Genomic DNA, 25767 nt, shown 5'->3' on the forward strand with positions numbered 1-25767 from the left:
CGATCCCATCCGATCTAGGAAGCTAAGCCAGGTCAGCTCTTGGATGGGAGGCTGCCAACAAATACCAAGTGCTGAAGGATACATTTCAAAGGATGTAACTGGCAAAACCATCTCTCAATATTTCTTGCCTAAGAAAACCCTATGAAAGTCATGGGATGCCACAAGGCAACGTGAAGGCACATACACACACATGTGAAATAAAGCACACCTTGCGCCATCTGGTGTCTGTAATAAGTAAAAAAAACATTCTGATCATCAGCAAATCAGCTGTTACCACAACCATCTTCAGCAGGAAGAAAATTAGGAGAGGAAGCTTCCTCTCCCCCTGTATCAGACCATGACAGAAGCAGCACAAAAAGAGAAGGGAAACAGTGGGTCACACAAGAGGTACTGCTTAACAGATCAGGTGTCAGGCCCTGTTGCATGTCCAAACAATCCCAGAAATATACTTGTTTAGAATTAGAAATAGTCTTCTCAGTTGCCTATCCTGCACCCTTGTTAATGAGTGTTCATCATGAAGTGAAGGCCTTCCATTATAGAAAAATGTTTTGGTCTTAGGAAACTGATTTGGTGGATGCCTTTATTTTTACCCTGCTGGTCTTAGCCTTGCTGACTTTTCCGTATTGCTTTTCTTTGTGGGGATATCTTTGTATTGTAACATTGTTCTAATTATTGTTAACTGATTTGGATTCTTCATGAATAAAGTTATTTAAAAGACGACATAAGTCAAGTCATGACACAAGAAGGTTTGAGAGGTCTTTTTTGGATTAGTTTATCAGTTCAAACAAGCTTCATTGCAAGTTTGCCCCAGAAAATTGTGTTTTAGATCCCAGAGATACAGACAGAAGCTGGATTTAAAGTATGAAACTATTTTGTGCATACATACTACAATGGAAGAAAAAAAACTTCTTAGCATATGCCCCAGCCCATCTAAATCCTATTTTCAGATATGTCATTCTCCAACCAGTATCATATTTACATGTTATAATACAAGAAAGGTAAAGGTGTGTGCAGCACATTACCTGATCAATGCCCCTCCCTTTGCATTGAAGAATAATGACCTCTAAGAGCTTGGCTGCATGACACTCAGCATCTTCGCCTGCATCGCCAGTTAATACCTAGCAACAAAACCCATGACAAATTTAGAGAATAGCTGACAAGGCAAAGACAATTTCCTTTGAGAAATGTAAACACTGACACAAAAGACACTAATACAGATAAGCTGGTACAGTGCACATGTGGAAACTATTCTGCGTAATCCATGTAACATTTGACAAGACACTCTTCATTACATTTTCTGAAGCCTCTCTCTTAACCCTACAGTACTAGACGGTTTCTAGCCAGTCTCTATTCTTAGGCAAGATATTGGAGTGTATAATAGTTTCTCAGCTCCACGGGTTTCTGGATTACACAGTTTGTCCAGATCCATTCTGAATCTTTCTTCAGCCTTGGTTAGGGGACAACAAAGCCTGGCTCATTACTTGGCCTAAGTTGATGCTGCTGTGACAGACAACATTTTGTGGATATTAGGTAGAGGTGAACGGTAGCTTCCATATCAGTAAGATTATAAATCTAGGTTTTAATTAGAAGTTTAAAGGAGCTATCCAAGGCGCTAAACCTTAAAGTTGGTATGTTAAAGATGAGACTAAACAGAGCAGATTCACTGACTAACGAACATTACAGCCATCAGCCTGCACTCCTGATAGAGCTCGCATTTATATATGGCTTAGATCCAGACAACCTGAAAGTCCACTTCTCCCCTCACATTTCCTATGAGCCTGATTGAATCTTATGATATTTGCTGAAGGATTTCAATCAGTCCCACCACCCTCACAGGCCTCTCTGGTGAGGACACAAGACAGACTTCTTAGTGGCTACTCCTTCCGACAGAAGATTAGTATGGCCCTCCTCTCTGTGTTCTTTTCACTAGAAGGCAGAGGATTTTTTTATGTAAATAGGCCTTTATCTTTTAATTGGTGGTAGCAGAAGGATCGTTTAAAGAGGTGCATTTTTTCTTATGCTACACAGTACATACATTTTCACACTCATTTTGGGTATGTGTATGGCAAAAATATAAGCAATTGTAAAGCTTACCTTTTTACACATAGTGTAAATTATCTCCAAGTTTTTGGGATTTGACAATAAAGTGTCAGTATCAACAGTGACATAGTTGTGCAAGAGAGGCATCATATCTAGACAGAGAAAAGCAAAACAGTTATTTTTGACAACAAGTGGAGATTTACCATTGAATAGCTGTTGTTGTTCTCTTTTAAACTACCCAGTGAGTTAATTTGTGATTCTGGAATATTCTTCCTTCAACATAAACCTCTTAAATAAATAAACAGGGATTTTACATAGTCTATGCAAATCTGGTACAAAATATTTATATTTTGGCTTTCCTTTAAGATCCACAGGGAAATGCAAAGGAAGTTATCCCATTTTATCCTCACAACAACTTTACTGAACTACAACTCCCTAAATCCCATAGGCCACATAGCCAGAGGCCTTGCCAGCTGAGGAATTCTAAGAGTTGTGTTCACCTGCTTCTATAACGTTTCCAAGCTTTGCTTGTAAAATAGGTTAAGCTCAGAGAAAGTGATTTACCCAATGCCGGCCAGTAATGGGAGCCAGTGTGGCATAATGGTTTGAGTATTGGACTAGGACTCTGGGAGACCAGGACTCGATCCTCACTCAGCCATAAAAACCCACAGAGTGATCTTGACCAATTCACGCTCTTTCTCCCCCAAAGGAAGGTAGTAGCAAAACTCTTTTGAATAAACTTTGTCAAGAAAACCATAGAATAGGCTTGCCAAAAGTAGAAGTCAATAATTGAAGGAACATAACAACAGCAACAGCAGCTTGTAATCTTGGCATTTCAGTACCAATTTGAACCATAACCTTCCTTATCCAAATCCTTTGAACAAGAGTTGGCAAATAAATGCAGTGACATGATGAGGTGGAGATGGAGCTAGCTGTTTTAGCTAGCTTTTTTAACAGTATATTCAGTGTTTTATTTCGCACTGAGGTGCCATTATTAGTAGCATCCATTAATGCTGAAGATCCTACATCAGTGCTCCTACAGCAGAGTTATGTTCCACTTCCATTATACAATCTCTATACTGGATAGCAATGTATATATAGGAATTGGGTGCACATAGCCATCATCATGTAGCATAATCTGCATTTGTACACTATTCACTTTAATGTGCAGCTGCAAGGACAACAGCTCTGCATGTGGAACTCTACTTTTGCCACTTTATGCTGGATACAACCATTACACACAGTCTACTAAAATCACCCTGTCTGAGGTCTGTGTACACATGTGTATGCCCATGGCACTGATAACAATATTATTGTTGTTATTATTATTATTCAATAGAACTTTCCAATCTGCCGACACATGGTGGAAATGTAGAGACAGTTTCTAAAGACAGATGAGTAGCTGAGTAAGTTCAAGGGGTGGGACTTAAACAGACTTCCATCTCGCCTCATAATTACCAAAATGAGAAAGAAGCATACAAATTAAGTGAAATAATGCAAAATTAACCCAGTACACACACTTTATCCAGACTCAGAATATGTACAGACGTGCACACGGGCTTACAAGGGCTCTCCAGTGCATATCCAACCCTGAACATAGAACAGTGAGGAAAAAAAATCTCAAGGTTGCTTTCACTCAGCTGAGACAAATTGACAATTGACACACTCTATCATAGCTTTCCAAACTACTTCTAGCCAACATTATCCATCAGTCGTGTTACTTGTATATCTCTACTGCTTCAGTCTCTTGGGTTATTATAACATTTATCAATTTCCTTTCAGAAGAGACTACAAAGCTCATTACCTGCAAAGTACTCAAAGCAATCCTGCTGAAACACTTCATATAAGACACCCAGAAGCTGCCACATTTGTGGTGAAATAAGATGGCATGTCAAGCTGTACGCTAGAGAAAGGATTTCTTCATAGAATTCTGAATGGAAGGAAAAAAACACAGAGAGATCTGATGAGATTTACAAATTCCACACAAACTACAGAGGTATTTACTACAGTGCGCCCGCATTATATGCAGGCGCCGGAAGAAACGGTGGTGCATGCTGGAAAGAACAATGGCACGTGTGCCCATGACATGCACGCACCGCCGCACACCACTGCGAGCACGAGTCCCATTACTTTTAATGGGGCTTGAGCATATGCGCTTTTTCTTTTCCGGGGGGGGGGGTCCATAACGGATCCCCCGCATAAAAGAAGGGCGCACTGTAGTCATAAATTATTTGTGCAGCAATTTTAACTCAAAAAATATGCTCTACTATCCTTTCTTCTTATGGTATTTTTACAGAAAGGCTATCAAGTCATGTGTGGACACAATGGTAAGGTACTTAACTGCATTGCACAGGTTTGATTCAGAGCCAAAAGGTTTGTTTGGTAGATGCACAGAAAAATAAAAGTTGTAAAACAAATTTACCTGACATTCTACAAAATGCCCCCAATATTTCCTCCTGCTATACATTTGACATCTATTTACTGAGCAAGCATTTAAAAATTCAAGAATGCCCACTTGAACAAATTTCCAACAGATTTAAAGGGAGGGCAGGAATTATTTAGAATACAATTAGGAAACCAGCTGATAGACATACAGGTCCCAAGCAATACTCAGTGAAAAAAGAAGCCCTTGACGGCAAAGGATGGGAGAGGAGGAATCAATACTTTCAGCCACTCACTGGAACTTTCCAACCTTGATAAGCTAGCCAACGCTTAGTGGCCATGATGTTTGGGGGAATTCCAAGATCTTTAGTACAAAAAAGTAACTTTTCTGAACTCTGTCCCATTATCTTTGAAATAGTAGAAAGAACTAGGTAGGCAGGCTTCTTTAGGAGTGCCATGTACACTAATGGTGCTGTATAAATAAATGATAACAATAAGACAACCAATGGATTCTTCATTCAACCCTCTAACACATTAACAGTCTTGATCACTCCCTTTGTAGGTTTCATGTTGTTATGTTATCGTATATACTTGCTACAAGTCGGCCTTATGTATAAGCTGAGGGAAGGTTTTAGGGGCAAATCATGGATTTTGATATGACCCGTGGATACATCGAGAGTAAAACCTAGGGGCAGGTAACAAAGGATCTAAAGGGTAAAACACCACTTTCTCCCTCCTTCTCTGAACTTCCCCTGACTACTTAACAGTACTTCCCTTCTCAGACTGAAATGGAGTTAAATGGGATGTTTGGTGGGGAGAAAAGGTTTTAACATTGGACTGAGAAGGGAAGGAAGAGGAGTTAAATGGGGTGTTTAGTGGGCAGAAATCCAGAGCAGGATGGGGAGAGATGGTCTTAACATCAGATTGAGAAGGGAATCACCTCTTTCACAGACACAAACACTCCTGCCTGGGTAGCTCTTTCAGAAATCACAACTGAGGCACACTGGATGGTGCTTTTTTCTGGATCTTTCTATGCAGTATTACTGACCTGTGTATAAGTTAACCCAGGATTTTAGAGTCCATTTTGGGGCATAAATTTTTCGAGTTAATAGTTAATGGTACCCTTTCTTAAACTGAAGTGAAAATGAACCTAAAAGATGGCAAGCTTCCTTAGATCGCCCAGTGGATCTGGGGTTTAACTGCAATTTGAACCCAATTTAATTGCAATTTGACCTTAACTAGTGCAAGTGCTACCCTCCTATCCTTATCCTACACTCCCTTCCTTAAATATACATGTGGAATTAAAGTGGGCATTGTTAGGAGTCTAGATTGTACTGGGGTCAACAGAAAAACTATGTTATTCTAAGGTGGCACTTCCTGCATCATTGAAACAAAGACAAACAGATATTCAATCTACTGATTTAAACCCAATATGAGGGAGGCAGCAGAAAATAAGGAGCAATAAAATATTTAGTATCAGGTTTAAGAACAATTTTGTTCTTTCCCATAAGAAAAACAATCAATCAGTATTTTCTAGCAAACTAATATATTCTAGAAGACTTGCTTTAAAAACAATACCTATTACGTGCTTTTGTAAGACAAGACCAATGATCTGTAAGCAAATGCTCTCCAACTGTTGAGTTATCTGGAAAGGGAAAAAATCACTTGTATCAAGTTTTCATACCATAATAATATATATACTTTGTTTAAATGAGTAGTTTCCCTACAAAGCTTCATTTTATTTTAAAATTATTATTAGCTGAGAATTTGCATGCAAAGGTCCCAGGGGGCAGATACAAGATATACTATTGGCTTGGATGGCTTTCAAGTGATAAAAAAGGCTCACCTCCTTGTGGTCCTGCACAACAGTCAGAATTGTGTCAATTGTGTGTAGGATCCCCATGGCCATAACAGTTTTATCTTCCATTTCTTCATACTCTTCACTTTGAAGAACTTTGCCAAATATTTCTGCCTAAAGAGACCAAGTGCATTTTTAAAATAAAACGATGTTGGACGAGCAGCAACACAATGAAGAATGAATCCTGATAAAATGGAGGCTCTCTGAATGGGTAATTTCTGTGCCATGGTTAAGTGATAACCATCTGCTCTGGACAGGGTAGCACCTCCCCTGGAAGAGTGGATGAGTATTTTGGAGGATATGTCTAGAAGCTTACGGAAGGTGCAAGTTGTTCAAGGACAATGAGTACTTATGCCCAGCTCCAGATGGTTTACCAGGTATGTCCACTCTTGGACTGGGACAATCTTTCCATAATATTCCATCCTCTAAGAGCCTCAAACTGGATTACATCCATGTGTTTTACATGGGGATTCTCTTGAAGGTGGTCCCCCCATGGTAGCTGGTGCAGAATGCCACAGCCCAGGTTTTGTAAGGGGCACTGAGATGAAATTACATTATCCTGAAACCTTGGTATTAGAAAGAGAAACTCTTCGAGTACTTGGTCTGGAACTATAATGGGCTTTGTAGTGCCAGCAGCTTGTACTGAACCTTGTCGCTCACTAGCAGCCTGTGCAAAGCTTTCAAAATTGGTGTAATATGATCTCACTGTAGCTTCTACCATTACCAAAGGACACTGTGAAACTATTCTTTCTTTTCTCCTTTAATGATTTTTTTGTGGAAGATGTAATAGTGAGAAAACAGAGGGAAATTACAAATGGAAGACATTGTTATCCAAAAGAGGATGACACAATAAAAGCCTAATTTGGAAGCATCTGCTTGAGTTCATGAATTAAATATGTATACGGCCATCAACATATATGGCATCTTGCAATCTTGACTGGTCTCTGTTTCAAGCAGCTTAAAAAATTTTAAACACAGGAGAGAGCAGAGAGAAGAGCTGTAAGAGATAAATGAAAGCAAACTAAAAGCCATACAAACACTGTTTACATTGCAAGGGATTCATATAAACCATGGGTTTAATAGTTCCAATATATGGAAGAAGGAAAAAAGGAAGAAGGATGAAACCATGGGATTCAGTTGCCTGAAATGCAAGTAAAGGACTGAAAAGGTAGGGTGGAGAATCCAGGTTTAGTTATTTCAAAGATTAAGAGTTTGGGTGTTGTTGGTTTTTTTAGCATATTATGACTTTAAAGCATTTAAAAAATCTATTATGACATATCTTAGAGATTCAAAGTGCTGTCCTGAGTCCCTATATTGGAGGAAAGGTGGGAATTAAGAAAATAATAACAACAACAACTTAAATGATATCAAAACCCAGGAATGGTTACAAAAATTTTCTAGCAATTTACACTAGGTACTATAGTGCACTGATCAGGATATGAAGCAAAAGGATTAGAATACTCAGTTTTATTATGTTCAAATTGCTAAAGGTCTGTGCAGCCTATTAAAAAAAGGAAATAAACTTTTTGATTTTATTACCCTTCACCATGACTAAGATATTATTTCTGGAGCATACTTAAATAAATCTGCACCCTTCAAATGACTCAGTTCATCCCTCTTCCTTTTTTCATTCTTCCATATATTGAAAAGGTAGCAGAAAATACACTCTATGAATCTTGTGCAGCATGATCTTTCTGAACCTGAAGATCAGATGTAGTAATCTAAATTGGAAACTGACAAAGGTGTTTAAACAGACCAAGGACACTTTTTAACAATCACTCCCCAAATTACCACACACTATGGCCGCTGCCCCTACCCACTAAGTAACTTTTCCCAGGCCAGCACATCAAATTGGAGAACCAATTGGTTCTCCAATTGGTAAGGTGTCCCTAGAAAGAAAATCACTTTTTTCCCTTTGTATTCAAGCCCTGCTATCTCTTACCAAATGTTGTGTCATTTCAACAGCAATTGTTGCTACCTCCTGGCTATATTCACAAATCAGCTTCTGAATTACGTTGGTTAGATCGTCATTCTCAGTCTCTCGAACAACAAGCAGTAGTTCCTGCATAACAGCTCTGATGTAGGGCTTAATATATTCCTTTGCTAGAGAAATAAAGAAATATATATATATATATGCATATATATTCAAAGAGCAGTCATGATGATAGCATCAACTTGTCTAAATAAAGATCCAGGGATCTCTTGACTACAGTTATACTCCTTTGTTAGTAAACTTTGTCACCAGTAGTAATGTTCCACATGCAGACATACTAGTCTGCCTTCTCTTTCTGAAGGCTTTATTAGAGTAGGTAGGAAAAAGATACTGGACAGCAGAAAAGAGGGAGTACTAACAGACTATATGGGAAACTTGCCACTTTTCACCTGGGAGAGACTCCTCCCCAACCTCTTTTTCATAAAAGCTGCAGAGGACAACAACTCTACTTTAGCAAGTCATCAGACTTGTGTGACATTTGCAGCAACAGAGCAATCAACATTTCACCTCAAGCTTATTTGTATGACTAGCATTCAAAATCCCAGATCCTCATATAAGAGTAAAAGAGCCACCAGGGAGAAATGCAAGGTATAAATTCAATAAGTAAGTCAATCAATTACAATTAAGCCAGTACCAACCCGCACATAGCCACGCACCCAGCTATTGACCATTTTCACGACTATCTATCTATCTATCTATCTATCTATCTTTTTCTTTCTTTCTTTCTTTCTTTCTTTCTTTCTTTCTTTCCTATACCACTTTTCTCCCAATATGGGACCCCAGATAACTTATAAGAATAAAACTAATGAAGTTGGGGTTCAGAGATTTAAGGAAGAGACACACATGTAGTAAGTTAATGTGAAAGGGAATATTGGCCCAATTTAGATGGGCCTTTGCGGTGCCCCTGTCACGTGCTAGGGGATGGCCGAGGACGCACCGTCCATATTGGCCCCACCCTTAGCACGTGACGGGGTCGTCAAAATGGCGGCACCCTGTACACATGGGCGCTGCCATTTTGACGCGATGGACATGCAGCGTCTGCACGTCGTGTCACGCTTGCAATGTCATGAGTGAGCCATTTGCGCACTTGGGCATTGCAAGCGCGACACAAAAAGAACCCGCTTTTTGTGGTTTCTTTTTCCGCCACCGGGAAGCCTCACCGTTTGGCGGCTAAGGCTTCCCGCCGGCGGAAGTGGAGGTGGCAGCAGACCGCCTTTTTTGGGCTGTCTGTATCCTGCCATAGACTTGTAGAAACAGCAGGGTTATGTCTGTGTTATTAAAAAGACATAAGAGCATGAAAGCCATCTTTTCATAAAGATCAATCAGATTTTCAAAGGAATGCTCTCCAGAATGATGTGTACTTCAAAACCAGCCCTCTATGACTGGATTTCATACTCTAATGCCTGTACTACTTGTATGATTTAATGTCACACTTGGGAAATAGCTCAGCAGATATACCAAATCATGCACCATGCTCACTCTTATCTACTGTAACCTAATCATAATATTTATTACACCTAAAGCACTTAAAATCCAAGTACTCAGAGAAAAGTCAAAGGAGACAAACCCTGCCTAAAGGCAAATATTCTAATGATAGGTCAGACAAACAGGCAAAAGAGAGGATGAAACAAAAAGAGTTAAACTGGAAGCAAATTATCCTGATCTGGGATGGGATTTCAGGCAAGTATTGAAAATGAGAAAAGACAGGGTGATACACGTCAAAGGAAACATCAAATGCAAAAGGAACAGCAGAAATGAGCAACAGAACAGCTTTAGGAAGAGGATTAGAGAGAGGGAAGGAGGAAAAGAAGAACCAAAGCATATAGATACTTATAGGCAAGAAGAAAAAAGTCTTTCCTGAAGATGCTGGGGAAAGGGATGTAAATGCAGAGCAGAAAGAAAAGAAAGCCCAAAGAAATAAAATTCAAACCTTGTTCCTGATGGCTTATTAAGGACTGAAGAGCAATGGCAGCCTCTACTTTGACAGGCATTTCTTTGTCATCGATCAGACTCTTCTTTGTCAGCTCAACAGCATTCCTCAGGTTGAGTTCATTATGAAATTTCAAAGAGCTGAATGAATGAAGAGTCCAACAGGACTGAGGCACAAGAAGAAAGCAAATGAAACAGCACCAAAGTTTGGTTATTCTTTTCAGAATTTCATGGTGTGCTAGCAGCTCTCAGTTTTCTAACCATCAGTTATTAAACTCAGTTTTATGACCATCTCTCACCTCTGTCCTTTAATTTTTGTTCAGCACTCAGCTGCACACATTATTACATCTGCTTGCCGCTTTGACCATCTTTCTCCTCCACTTTCATCCCTTCACTGGCTTCCCTTTCCCTTCCATATTCAGTATAAGCTCCTGTTGCTGACTTTTAAAGCCCAGCATGGGCTGCCCCCTCCTTATTTATCTGAACTTCTTTCTCCTCACATTCCCACTCATACCTTCCGTTCTGGTAGGATCTCCACTGCCTCATCCCGGATTCGTCCCTTCCCACTTGCTGCCCCTCACTCCTGGCACCTTCTTCCCCCACGAATATGGGTCTTCACTTTTTAAAATAGTTTTAAAACTGAGTTGAAGACTATATTATTCAGGAAAGTGTTCCCAGGCATTGTGTGATTGTTTATCTAATTCTTATCTGAGATCTGATATTTGATTTGATATTTGATCTTTTTAATTTGTTGTCTGCTTTTTTATCTAATTCTATCTTGTATTATTATCTATTGTTTTATATGTATTTTGTAGAATGTGTGCCATTGGCAAGTTTCATTTTTATCGATTTTATTGTTTGTATGTACAGTACTGAGCAAATCTACAGTGCTATATAAATAAATAAATAAATAAATAATCTGAGTGGCTTATAAAGTCCAATGATACATAAAAGCAGCTGAAAGGCCCCTTTGAATGCCATCTATTAAAGGTAAACAGAAGTACTACTACCACCACATGGGGGGAAATGGGGTATTGCCTCAAAGCCTTCTGAAATCAGCTGGAAAATATATAACAGAAGGCATGCTATTTGGCTGATATTAAGTGGTAGTAGTCACCTTGGGAGAGCCAGCATGGCACAGTGGATTGAGTGGTGGACTATGACTCTGAAGACCAGGGTTTGATTCCCAGCTTGGCCATGAAACCTAGTGGGTGACCGTGGGCAAGTCACATGCTCTCAGCCTCAGAGAAAGGCAATGGCAAACCACCTCTGAACAAATCTTGCCAAAAAAACACCTCCATGATAGGGTTACCTTAGGTTCGCCAGAAGTCAGAAACAACTTGAAGGCATATAACATACACACATAGTCACCATGGATTAATGTATATGGCTTGGTTACTTACTCTGGCTCTCAGATACCCCAGATTCGACATAAACAATGGGAAGACGTGATTCTGTAGCATCAGCTCCATTTGATCCTTGAATATGCTCTTCTGATGGAGTTAACAGAAACCATAAAAATAAATCAATCACTATTCGGATGTACAGTATTATGTCTCTGGAGTAATCGCATAAACACAAATCAAAATAATCTTCTAGCCTGAAGTTCAACTTTTAAAGACACTCTAAACATTCAGTGGATTTAAATTATTTCACTGTTCGGACCCAAACTGGCACATTACTTTGGCAGCATAGCTCTTGCTGTGATTTCTGCCAAAATGAAACCTATCAGAAAAGTTGGCTAGCTATTTTAAAGGCTTCATGTTGCTTGAAATTATTAATGCCAATTTGGTCAGGCCATACATTAAAAATTCAACCAGAATACGCAGTTACAATATGGTCCAAAGACTTGAATTCTCTATTAAGAGAATCCACCACAGGGAAATCTCTACAGCATATGTATATCACTGTGCATAAAATGTGTGCTGTAAATTGTGCTTAAGGATGAGCAATACAGATTATGAGCTAAAAATACAACAAATACAACTTAATGGTCAACATAATACAAAGTCTTCAACTGTCAATCTGGCTCCCATCCAGCAAAAAGTAGAGCAAGGCATAGATGAAGCAAATCAGAGGCTACAGACTTACGGTGAGAAAAATGTCATGCTCAGATAAGAGCACTGTAAAGTTATTTTGGGGACTATAGTTTCAGATCTACAGGAGTATGCTTGCTGTATTTGCTGGGAGATTCTGGAAGTTGGAGTCCAGAAAGTAACTTTGGGCCGAAACAGAGAGCCTTATGGGGCGGCTTGAAGCCACCCCTTTGAGCACCAGATCGGCGCCACAGAAACTGTACACCTTGGCTCCAATCCAGCTTTTTGCAAGCTCAAAAAGAGGCAGCAAAATGCCACTCCTTTTTGAGCTGGCAAAAAGCTGGCTTTTCCCATGCTGCTGCTGCTTTGTGGCACTCAGCCAGTGTGTGACGTCTAAATGCCGCACTGCCAGAGCGCTGTGAAGCTGGCCGTCATGTGGGCAGGTGGGTGGCTTCTGGGCAGCGTCAGAGCATGCATCATGGGTACGCCATGCCCCCACACCACCAACAAGGCGGCTTTTAGTGCCAGTCTGTACCAGCCCTTTATCAAGCTTGGCTTGGATAATCAAAGAAACTTATCTTGAAAACATGTAGAGATCAGAGAGCAGAATCTGCCCTCTCCTACTGTAATGTTATTAAGAGGCTTCCCTGAAGTCCACTCCTTTGGTTAGACCTAACCTGACAGCTTCATAATTAAAACCCTTAAAAAGGGAATTCTTGTAAAGGAATTATTGACAGATTTCTTTTCACATCAAGTTTTAAAGACAAAAAAAGCACATTTGTGAAATACACTGCTCACAGAATGGAATAGAATGTTTAAATAAAATATTGGAGCTATTTAATGATCTGTGGCAGTACACAAATCAAACCTGTATGAGCACACAGAACAGAGGAACCATGAAATATTTTTCAATTAAAATTAAAGAGCTACTGAGCAAACTCCATCAGTACACATATATTTTATCAGAAATACACTTACGCATTCTAGTTATAGCATCTTACTTTTTCTGTATCTTGAAACCTACATGCAATGGTACACCTATGGAGTAAATATATACACATCTTATGTGTCTTCATCCATTTACCTTCAGCAAAATATCTGCTAGAGATCCTATCACATGTAATGCTCCATCTTTCTTCCTAGGGTCAACATTGGGTTCAGTGAGGATCTGATAGCAAAATGCCATCATTTTTGGTAACACCTTCAAAATGGTGCAAAATACATAAAATTAAAAGCTAGGAAAATCACAAACACCAACCAACATTATTATAATTAATACTACTACAACAGAATGTTGCTTTGCTTTCAGAAACACACTCCATAAAAATGTGTATGTTTACTGTAACTCTCAATTTTGAGAGTGGAAAAAAGTTGCCCACACATTTTGAAGCTTGGGAAAGATTTTGCCACACTACAGAGTGAGGAAATACAAAAACAAGCAGGCTTGTGCACCTGATTATGGGGAAAGTGACTTATCACTAGAGTTTTTTATGGGTGTGTGTGTGTGTGTCAAAACTCATATTTGACCCCACAACTAACAAAATATCAATTTCACAGAAGGCAAAATGATACCCAGAAACATACACAGAGGGAAAATGCACATCCAAACCACATATTCAATCTACTAAAAACAAAAACACAAAAGCCCAGGCAGAATATTTCACTTTCTGAAACCCCATATACTTCTCTCTCTCTCATCCCTTGCTCAAAGGCAACGGGGTGGGGGTGGGGGGAGAGAGAACACAGATAAAACACCCCCCTTAGTCCCACTATCCTCTCACAGGAGCCCCTTTGACCCAGTATTCCCTTACATTCACAGTTTCTTTTTTGGAAGGGGGACCTCAAAGGACAGCTGGGGGTGCTGCCGCCTACCTTTAAAAAAATATATATATATTCCTCTGGGCTCATCTGGAGCCCAGAGGAATTATCAAAAATGAATATGGCCCTAGAGACTGATGCTTCACTTTGCAGAACACATTTTTTCCCATTTTTAAAAAATTATATCTAAAAAGAACCAAGGTGAGAATCAAGAGCACCATAAAAGGGTTCTGCTCCTGCACAGGCAGGAAGAGAACTAATGACCCTCAGCAGCATCACTTGATGTCCCTTTAACTTCAGTTTTTCACCACGTGATTTTTTGCCTGTCACTTGGCAGTGGCAGGGAGACACCCAGTATGTGTGGATTTTTCCTCTCTTGCCAACTGAGAGAAGGAACCTGCTTACTGCTAAAGATCATGCCCATGGTTTTTTGTGGGTTTTTCGGACTATGCCCATGGTCACCACATCGGAGACCTGCATCTTAGCCTGAATTAGTTCTCATAGTTATTCACAATTAAAAAGTATAGCCATGTTAGTCTGGAAAATCAGTATGAAAAGAGATCTTGTAGCACCTTTGAGACTAACTGAAAGAAATTGGTAGCATGATCTTTTGTAGCTCATGCTACTAACCTCTTTCTTTCAGTTAGTCTGAAAGGTGCTACAAGATCCCTTTGCATACTGTTATTTATAATGATAGCATGACAACAGAACAGACCATACATCCCACCTGAGCACCACAGAAACAGGAACACAGAATGCAGGAGAAACATACAATGACCAATACTTTTTTTTAAGATAATGAATACAGATTCTGCCAACAGCTTCTAGTAAATAAAGGAAGCAGACTTGTGAATGCCTTTTTAAAAACCCATTATGTTTTGACAAATTATAATAGGTACCTCTTTTCGCTTTTTTGCTGCAGTGTACAGAAGAAGCTGAGCTGCTGTTGAAGGGGATGCATAATCCTCAAACACATCTTATGAGGTTTCAAAAAACAGATATGAAAAAGAAAGTGAATATTTTGAATATATCATTCTGAAGTTGAGAGAACAAGGGGCAATGCAGACAGACAATGAGTGAATGTTTGGATGTCACCTAAAAACTTTCTTGAACTCCAGGCAGAAAACATATGGGCTTTGTTTTATATTTCAAGAATGTGTAGTTCCTATTACTATATAATGGTGTCTCCTGCAGCTGTGGTAATAGAGGTAAGATACAGACCATGCTGGATGGACTTAGGAAGGTTATTTTTCACAGCAGTCCTGATACTACAGTGGAAAATAATTATATTATATGCCTCTCCCAAACAGCCCTCCCAGCCAGATCTTTAAAAATTAATTTTGGACTATAATGGTCATGTTGATTGTGGAATTCTTGATGTTGTAGTCCTAAAACTAATGTTTTCAAGTTCTATTCCTAATTTTATAAGTAACAGCATAGAGGTGTGAGAAATGTCTATGCATATGCAGCAACCATGCCATTAACGGTAAGGTAAGCAGGAGAGTCTGATGTTATTTAACCCAGTTTTAAAAACTCTGAAGCATAATGCAAAATCAAAGTCTACTTAAATTACCATAGGTGCATCCTACACAAGTCCTGTTGAAAAGAAGAGGAGATGCCTAAAACCATGGGATAATCCAACAAACCTTCACTTGCATGACTTCTCTTAAGTGGAAACTGGTTCTTTACCATTAGTGTCAGTAAGTCACATTCATACTGTTCAATGCCATACAAGCAATGTTCATGGCAAATTATATCCATTGTTTGGCCAAAATATACTGTACTTTACAGTCTTTGTTTCCTTCTCACCAGGTAACTTTTATTGTTTATTACCAAGTGTTCACAAAACAAGTTTATTATCACCCTCTAACCAAATAAATAGATAAGAGAAAACAGCTTGCAGCCAACTCCATTTCTGTTCTCCATTTGCATCTTGCGTTTTCAAACTGTCCCTTGGGGGAAAAAAAACCCTCTCAGCTAAGGATGGTTCATAGTTCACAGTTCAGTAAGCAACAATCTAGGGAGGGAGAGGACTGAATAGCAAAACAGTATGATCTGGAGTGTTCACTTTATGTTATTAAAACAAGACTACACCTATAACAGTAGTTTGAAAGTAAAGAGAAACAAAACTCTGTAACTGTAGGCTGAGCTGAATGAATAGCAATACTTATCATTATCAGGCACTTCAGAATACTGAGGACAGCAGGGCTATCAGCCTAAGGCACATGTATTTACCAAATTTCATGCGGATGTACTCATAGGGGTCCTCTTGCCAAAGCTCTTCATCCTCATCTCTATAACACATCAGGGAGAAGATCACATCTTCACACAAAGTCTTATAAAAAGAGAGAAAGGTGATTGCTTTGTGCAGGATGATTGCTTAACTCCATTGTTAATAGTCTTCCCCAAAAAGTTACCCCAAAAAAAGCATTACAGTGCACCCTTGGCTTACACGGGGGATCCATTCCGGACGCCCCCCCGTGTAAGCCAAAAACCACTTATGCTCGAGCCCCATTCACTTGAATAGAGCTCGTGCACATGGCGGCGGCGCAGGTGCACCACGGGCACGTACCCCATTCATTTGAATGGGACGCACCATCCCTTGCGCCCCGCACGGCTCTCTGCATGTTTGAGCGTATGCTCATACCTGCGTATGACGCGGGCGCACTGTATAATAAATCCTGTAACAATAGATTGTGCTACACACTCTAGTTGCTTAATGTAGCAGCTGACCAGGGTCTTCTCTATCACCTCCTCATACCTCATGATTCAAAGTCCCTTCTGTCCACTATTATACATCTCAGTCACCTTCTCCTGATATGAGATATAATCTGCAGGCCCTTTATTCTTACTCCACATCTCAGGAAGAGGTATGCACTTCTCTATATTCTAAATTTCAGTAAGAGAGTGTTTTGGAAAGCTGAAGCTAAAATGCCTGCCCCCTGCTGTGATCAAAATTAAGTGTTATGACTAAAACATGGTTACCACTATAAATTGTAACACCACATCTCCGCCTCCCTTTCCCAGTAACATTTAGCAATCTAAAATATGTAAAGCAGTTTTATCATGTTGTAAGTTTTCTGGCTTCTTTTTACTCATCATTCTGCAGCAGTGCAGAAACTTCCAAAGCAATGATGTCATCCCACAGTTTGCATATTTTATATGGGAAGGAGGAGGAGATGAAAGTGTGGGCTTTTAGTTTTAGGTAGCAGCCAAATGGTCACAGCATTCAGAAAAACCCCTGTGTATACACATCCGCTCTAAACCATCCAGAGTGGGACAGAAATAAACATAAGTAAAACCATGATGTTTACTCTTTTCTTTTCCAGTGACTGTATTCCCATGCTAGTAATTGTAACATTAATATGTTATCACATTCTAATGTTGTATGAAAAGATCTAGCTGAACTCTTCAGTATTTGCTTAAGGACACTAATTTATTACCATTGCACCAACCTGCATATGTGGTTTCATCTGCTTCCATGTTATACAATGATGGACTCCTTGATTCAAATAATTTAATGTCTGTTGAAGAACACGTGGAGCGACATATTCTTTCTTCCTGTATTGGTCCAAGATTTTAAGAAGCACCTAAGGGGGGAAAAACTAGATCTGACAACATATTCATAATGAGAGGATATGCAGATATGTTGTGATCAATTTGCACAAACAGTTTAAATAACAGGGGGAAACAGGACATCACATTCCAAATTGTCTTTTAGTAATAGCTAATGAGCATATGATGAGTAAAAAGAATGATTCTACAAAGGATAGCTGCTGACAAGAGAAACAAACCTGTAGGGAGTTTCTGCCAAAACAGCACAAACAATCTCTTGGTATCTGAGAAAAGCCTTGTAAACAGTTCAGAGGAAACAGTTAACTACCCAACCAGAACAATAGCAGCTCTTCCTTCCCTCACCAAGTAAGGGAACAAATGCCTTAAACATAGATGTTACACACAGGACATGTTTAAATGTACAGTAGATGGAGAGCTGTCATGCTATTTCACACAATAAATAACAAATCTTTACCTGCTGGATTCCCACAGCATAGGTTTTCAAGAAGAACTCAGAAAATTCAAAATATTCTTTTGTTACATTTCCAGGGCTACCATACCTTTAAAAAGCCAAAGCATAAATATATAAACATGAGGTTAACAAGTACAAAAAACAAAAAAACAAAACCAAACCACTACAGCAGATACTATACCAAAAAGGTATGTACTATTTAATTGTTTTTGTGCATGTTATCCTGTATCCTGATACATGTATTCCTTTTCATTCGAAGTGTTTAAAACACACTCTTGACTATTTTGTAACAATACAGATGTTGAGCCTTTTCAAAATTGCCCCATTCTTTGAAAATAAGCTCAAGGGTGAAATAACATGACAATTTCAACATGTTTTCCAAAAAACATGGACAGGAGCTCAGAAATTCCTAGAATCTCATTATGTAGCTGTTAAACACATAAGAATATCTACTGGTACCAAACTTCAAAATCATATGCTGGGATATTGCATCCACCAACTAGATACTGGTGAGAACTGGCTAAATGTTACCGTTTAACAGAATTAAAAAAAAACAACCTCCAATTCTAATCTCATCTCCACCAAACGTTCATTAAATGGCCTTAGGTAAATTTCTGTTTTCTCAGCTCTAGTCTGTACCATGAGGGAATATAACTCACCTACAAATTGAGTTGCTATAAGGAGTATAACATGCAAACTACATCACACTAGCTTCTGAAGCCCATTTGCTTCTTCATCGGACAAAGATGGCAAAAATTATGCAGGGGAAGAAAAGTATCAGTTTCAGTGCCACAGATCTGCATCTTGCTTGAAATGTTTGCTTCAGGTGTTGTTTAAGATAGCCTTGGGGCAACACCCCTCCCAGGGCATAGGGGTTCTTGGAACAAAAGCAGTAAAAGATAAGCAATAGAATTTTTTCTATTAGCTGCATCCAAGTAATTGGAAACAGATGTTTTCTAACCCTTTCTTATGGTTTCATAAGAGAAAGCAGAGGGGAAGCATGTGTAACCACACAGCCACACTTTCCTGTTGCTATAGGGTTTTTGCCAGTCTCACCTTACACTCCACCTTTTTTCTTTCCCCTTTCTCTCTTTCCTCTATCCTCATTTTAGGAACAGGCCCATGAACATGAATGTTAAGGTAAGACAACAGGATGATCAGGGAGAGATAATTTTTGTTATTATTAAAGGCAAGGAAAAACATTAATATTTAAAATTTAAAATGGTAAAAGTAGAATATAGAAATTCTACTTTTCATTACCAACATATTACCTTTCAAAAAGACGAGCAACAATCCGCAAAGCCCACTTTTTACATTTCCACCACACCAGTTCTGGCCTATCATCTTCATCAATCTGCAGAGTCTCCTAATGAAATGAAATAGCTCAGTCCAGATGTACATAAATGGACATTTAACTAACAAAGCAAAATGAGAATAAATGTGTATTACTGCAATACAAGTTTATAACAAATTTCCAAATGCTGTTTGCTGACAACAGGCCATTTATTACAAATTATTATGCTTGCTTTCAGGGGCAGGTAATCTGGTCCCTTCCAGATGTTTAGAACTACAATTCTCATTAGCCTCAGGCAAAATGGCCAATGGACTGGGATTAACCTATGGAGAGCAATATCTTGTTTACCTCTGCTAGCTTCCAGTCTAGGACAGTTTGACTTTATACAAAGCTGGAGCATGCATTTTTAAAATCAATAGAATAATTTCTTATATACCTATATACAAGCTAAGCATTATTCATGTACAGCAATAGTATCAAAAATGTCATATGCAGTCAGAGCCACAGCAGACAGCTACAAATCTCATATGTAAGCAATGTTGACTAATCCTATTAGCTAGATCTGCTTACATTTTCCCAGTTTCAGTTTCAAACCTTTGATTATTATAAGCAAGTTTGGGTTATTTTAGGTTGCAATCTTATACTTGCCCAGGAGTGAGTCCCATTTGAGTTCAGTGGAACTTCTTTCTGAGAAGAGATGCATAACTGGTATAAGGAATCATCCAGAAAGAGACGTGCTCATGTAGAAATCTGATCCTTTGCAGAAAATAGGTTTATTGAAGTAATGCTGATGTGCGTAGTCACCCAGCTCTTGTTCCCCAGAGACCTTATGATTCCTTTCCAGCATAATTGGAATCAGATTCACCACATCTGGCAGATGTGTCTCCATCTTTCCCTTTGGAGTAGGATCTAATACACAATTCTTCAGCAGACACCTGGATTCTAAGGGAGATGAGGCAACACCGCTGGTGATGATGGCAGGGAAGACGCAACCACTTGCTGTTGGAGCATGCATCTCTCAAGGCATTGTTTTGAGTTGCGGAACCGATACACAGATGTCAATACTGAGGATGCTGGGGACATCAATATTTAGACTGGCTCCAAAGCTGATGAAGATGACATCTCACTTAGCCTGGGTCTTAGTCAAAGATGGGATAGCTATATTCAAAGCAGCTAATCAGCTAAACTTAATGTTTCTTCCCATGCTGCTAGTTTGAACTTCTCTATTTTTCAACCCTTACTTCGAGAAACCCTAGCAATTATTGCACGCCTGGAACTTATGTCCCTTAACTAAGTAGCAGAGGCACTGGGTACATCCATCTGAGGGGGCAATCTTTTGACCGCAAGAAGAGCACAACTTAATGTGTAACAAAAGAAATAAAGGAATCTCCTTAAGAAGTGGAAGAAAAACAAAGAAGTGCATGTTTATCTTTACAGTAACAGAAAACTCAGAACTGGTAGGAAACTAACAAGCAGAAGGAAGCTGGGGAGCATCTTTTGCAGTCTTTCTTCTCCGAAGAGACAGGCATTCTAGAGCAGGCTGAATGAAAACTATGAAAACTCCTTCAGTCTTGGGAGTGACAGAATGTACAATCAGTCAATTGAGTCCCTCCCTGGTAGTATTGAAGAGGATACACCTACTGTATATACTCATGTATAAGTCTAGAAATTTTAGTCATATAATTGACCTAAAAAACCTGACTCGACATATCCATGGGTCAATATAAGTACTGGGCTTTAACATTATATATAACAAAGGAACCATCCCCCTGGCGAAAGGCAAGCATGTAATATGCCCTAGAACCACCATCTCATCTATCCAGTCTTTAGTATGAACTCAAATGGTTATGCCTGCTGGAATTTTGCAAGTTATTTGGCATTGTTTTCCTTGGCTTCATCCTCTGTTACATGCTCCTAAGTTTTACCCTCGACTTATGCACGAGTCATGTCAAAATCCATTATTTTGGCCCCAAAACCTGCCCTCGACTTATACATGATGTCGACTTATAGTCGAGTATATACGGTATGTTCTCTTGTGAAACAGAGTCTGACAATCTGAAGACTGTCTTCTGCTGATGGTAGATGCTTTTGATCTTGTTCTCCATGAGTGCTAGGTTGTGGTGAATTTTTTGAAGACTGAGATGGGCGAATGTAGATTTGTACTAGGATCCAAGTCTTGAATCCTCAGAGCTAGAGACAGAGTTGGGCCTGGAAAAGTTGTAATGGTAAAGTAAGCAATGACCCTGAGATGTAGTACACAGAGTCTGCCTTCTCCTTGTCCTTATCTTTTCATTTCTTTATTTTTTCTCTTTTCCCTTATCCCTTTTTTTATCGTTTTCCTTCTCAGAATGTGGTCTCTTACTGTGGGTCAAGAAGTGAGCGAACCTACCTGGGATTCTGGCAAATTCCAAGCCACTTTAGCTGGAGAGGATGCTATCGAAGTGTTTGATTCAACAGTTGATACAGAGATGTACCGCAAAGAACCACAGTTATAGGTAAGCAACCTGTTTTCCCTACTGCTTTCCTGGCCCTTAGAGTGTCCATGAGACCAAGTCTAGATGCAGTATGCACCATAGTGGATGATGTTTCAAAAGTGCTCAGCTAGAAACTGAATGGCCCCAATAACCAATTCTAACCTGGGTGCTATTGCAACTATAAATCACAGTAGTGCCTATGATTGTTGCACAGATCCTCTAGGTGTAGGCTGTGGTTCTTCATGTATTGTTGAGCTCCAGTTCTCATCAGTGCCTATCAGCAAGGCCAGTGGTAAGAAAAGCTGGAAGTAGTCCTTCAACATCTGGAAGGCAATAGGAGCTTACCCTTGCTCTAGGCCAGTGACGGCGAACCTATGCCATGTGTGCCAGAAGTGGCACTTGACGCCATTTCCTCAGGCACGGGGTGGGGGAGAAGGCGGAAGAGGCACATGCGTGCCTGTTCCTCCTCCTCCCTGTCTTTCCTAACCTTCAGCTGTCTTTCCGAGATAGATGGAAGCCAGAAAATGGCGCCCGGGAGAAGGGGCCAGAGGAGCGTACTTCTGGCTCCTCCTTGCAGTCTTCTCCCAGCTAGAGGCCGGGAATAGGGCGGGGAGAGGAGGACAGACTGGCGTGTGCCAGTTGCTCCTCCCCAGGGACCATTGCCGGACTGCAACTGTCTTGGGAGAGACAGTTGGAGGCAGGAAAAGGTTTGTGGGGAGGAAGGGAGGGGGTGTGCCCATTCCTCTTCTCCCCCTTGTGCCTTTCCTCGCCCTCAAAGGGCTGCAGAGAGCCCTTTGGGATGAGGAAAGGTCCAGAAAGAGGAGGACTGGGGCCGTGCCCATGGCTACACCCCCTCACAGGCCTTTGCTGACCCCAGCTGTCTCTGAGAGACAGCTGGGGGCCAGGAAAAGGGCGCCCAGAGGGTGGGAGCTCTGCCTCAGAGGGTGGAAGCCACACCCCCTGGGTCAGAAGTCCCACCCTGGCACGCAGCCCCATTCTGAAGGGGCACAAACCCCGCCTGCTGGCATGCAAACCTGAAAAAGTTCGCCATCGCTGCTTTAGGCCTTATTGTGTTTACCTGAAACAGACAAAGGACCTAAGTTCTTCAAATGATCAGCTTTCTACATGAGCACATCTATTTTTGGATCATACATTATACCAGTCCTACTCAATAGGACATCCTACTGAACTCAGATGGGATTTACTCCTAGGTAAGTATAAGATGGCAGCCTGAAATAACTAAATAGGACCAAATAGATCCTTACCTTCCAAAAAGGAAATTTTTGTTAGCATTGCTATGCCTAACATGTCATAGAATCATAGAATCATAAACTTGAAAGAGACCACAAGGGTTATCCAGTCCATAGAATCATAGAATCATAGAGTTGGAAGAGACCGCAAGGGCCATCCAGTCCAACTCACTGCCATGCAGGAACTCATGTCACTTTTATGTTAGGGCATATGAGTGTTTAACTGAAACTGGAAAAATGTAAGCAGAGTCACAGAGACCACAAAGAAGGAGTAGTTTTATGATAAGGTTATTGTTTATCTACATTCTTGCATTTCATAAAATTATTACATTCTTGCTGAGCTGGTGGAACACAGCTAATGGAGAGAAAACACTTTAAACACTTTTCTCCACTGAAGATACATTCACACACTCATGCTTATACATCCATTTGCCCACCCACCTCCCAAACATCAGTAATTTCCAGTAATGTAAATAATTTTCCAGTAAAGTAAAACATACATACAGGAGGCACGCTTCTGTCAATGACAGTCCGGAAAATCTCCATCCACTGAGTCATTGTTTGGTTATTCATCAGCTGAAGTGGCAGTGCATACTGGAATGAGAGAGAAGGGGAAAAAAGAGATGGTAATGTCACTTGGAGATCAAAAACAAAAAAACAAAGATGTATTGCATCTCCAGAATTTTCTTAGCTATATACTCCCCTTGATCACTCCAAAACAGGTCTGAGGGAGGAATGATCCAAGCTCAGGAAGTAAAAAAGTGATGCTGTCTAATCTTAGCATTGGAGTAGGCATGCACAGGGTAGAAGGATCATATTTAGGTATTCCCAGCACTGTGCAAGACATGTACACATCACTTCCTGAAACTGGAAGTGACATCCCAGTCGCTTCTAGTTACTTTTTCCAGTTGTTTGGTTACCATGGGGTAGGGTGGCAGCCACACTTTACTACAAGACTGTGCCCCCCAGCAGTGTGTTTTGACATTAAGATTCCTGCCTATCTTAGCAGTTTTCTTTATTTGAGGACTGTTAGCTATATATTTAAAAATACAATTCTAACCGTTTAAATTTGAAAGTAGGTAGCCTTGATATCAATAAGGCATCCTGAAGCATACATATGTAGATCCCCCTAGAAGCCAAGGCTGTTTTTATCTGAAATTCATCACACATCTGATCATATTTGGTGCTTGGGCTCATACCTGAACAAGTGCATAGAAAATTTTTAAGATTTGTTTCTGAAGCAGCACAGAATAGTGTGAGTTGTCAGGAAGGAGCTGGATCATCTGTTGCTGAATCCGAGGCAAAAATATCTGCATCGCAGCTATGAGGGGATCACGCTCCTCAGCCTTCTTGTACCTGCAAACACAGTCAGACCCAGAAATGGCTAGGTGGTACTGTTTTGCTATTATTGTAATAATTCTACATTTTGAGGGCATAATGGAGTTTTCTCCCTATGTCACCCCTCCCTTTCTTGTACCTCTGCAGAACATAGTACAAAAGTTCTTTAATTCAGAAGAGATTGTTGATGAAATCCATTATTTCATGGATTTTATGAAATGTTAAACTAATTTCTCTACCAGGATGCCAACTTAATTTTCACCAAGTTAGAGGTAAGTTGAAAAAGAAACCACATTTCACCACAGTGTAAGAAGGGATGGAGTAATCTGTGGTATAGCAGGCATAAACTTTGGACTGCATCATACAGTCTCACATGAAGTTGATGACTCTCACAAAGTTGATAACTAAGCACACCTCCATTTCACTGGAGAAGAGAAGGCTTTGCTCTTCCCAAGAAGTTAAGACAAGCAGAAATGGCAAAATGAGCACTTCCAGGTATGTGCTAATCAACTGAGTATACACCTGAGCCTGTATAGCGCAAAAAGATAGCACCCCTTTTTAACAGCTTTCCCCTGAATGCTCTGAGAACTAAGAAGCTGTTGTTGAAAGAGCCAGGCAAGGGTGCATGCATGAGCTAGTTCTCCTCAGACACTGTCATCTCTATCAGCTTCTGGGAAAGGAATCTTCTTTGATGACAAGCCACTTACTCATACGTCTTCACTAGCTGGTACAGGCACAGTAGACTTCCTAGCCAGCTCCCACTATTTGGAGATTGCAAGTAATAGCCAATTTTGTCCACCACTGCTGTCCAATGTCCTGGGAAGTCATGCTTTATGATAGCGCGGAGACACATTGTCAGCTGGGCCCTAAAAGAATGGAAAAGAAAGAAGGAAGGAAAAAGAAGGAAAAGTCAATATGAGAAAGGGGAGGAAGGATTTCAGGAGACAGAGGCAGATGATGACTGCCTCAGATGGACTGCCTCTCTCCCTACATGGTTTTCTCTGGAAATGATACTCACATGCTGATATATTTTTAAATGTTTACTGCAATTTTATCAATGCATACAGTGCGTCCTCGCCTTACGCGGGGGATCTGTTCCGGATCCCTCCGCGTAAGGCAAATTCTGCCTATGCTCAAGCCCCACTGGAAACAATGTCTGTCAGTGTCAGAGATGAACTCAGAGGCTCCAGTAGAGAGTTTAGGAAGCAAAAGGTTCAAAATAACACTGCAGAAATAATGCAGTATAAGACCACTTTAACTGTCCTGGCTCAGTGCTAGGGAATCCTGGGAATTGTTGTTTATTGTGGCACCAGAGCTGTCTGACAGAG

General features: G+C 40.1%; 1 protein-coding gene across 1 annotated transcript in view; it reads right to left on the minus strand.

Moving 5' to 3' along the window:
• Positions 1-25767, minus strand: part of IPO8 (importin 8) — a 56119-nt gene that overhangs the window by 19572 nt on the left and 10780 nt on the right. Inside the window, exons 4-20 of the mRNA XM_089527818.1 lie at positions 25147-25305; positions 24301-24457; positions 23606-23695; positions 19355-19449; positions 18087-18171; positions 17512-17646; positions 16292-16391; positions 14956-15032; positions 13323-13439; positions 11606-11695; positions 10204-10369; positions 8223-8383; positions 6269-6394; positions 6001-6067; positions 3845-3970; positions 2095-2192; positions 1023-1118 (exon numbers count right to left, since the gene is read on the minus strand). Of these exons, the coding sequence (XP_089383944.1) occupies positions 1023-1118; positions 2095-2192; positions 3845-3970; positions 6001-6067; positions 6269-6394; positions 8223-8383; positions 10204-10369; positions 11606-11695; positions 13323-13439; positions 14956-15032; positions 16292-16391; positions 17512-17646; positions 18087-18171; positions 19355-19449; positions 23606-23695; positions 24301-24457; positions 25147-25305 (1945 nt within the window). The remainder of the gene's footprint in view (positions 1-1022; positions 1119-2094; positions 2193-3844; positions 3971-6000; positions 6068-6268; positions 6395-8222; positions 8384-10203; positions 10370-11605; positions 11696-13322; positions 13440-14955; positions 15033-16291; positions 16392-17511; positions 17647-18086; positions 18172-19354; positions 19450-23605; positions 23696-24300; positions 24458-25146; positions 25306-25767) is intronic.

Source organism: Sceloporus occidentalis, unplaced genomic scaffold (assembly GCF_023333645.1).
Source record: "Sceloporus occidentalis isolate IW3139 unplaced genomic scaffold, rSceOcc1.0.p SCAF_5, whole genome shotgun sequence".
In the NCBI taxonomy this organism is placed as follows: Eukaryota; Metazoa; Chordata; class Lepidosauria; order Squamata; family Phrynosomatidae; genus Sceloporus; species Sceloporus occidentalis.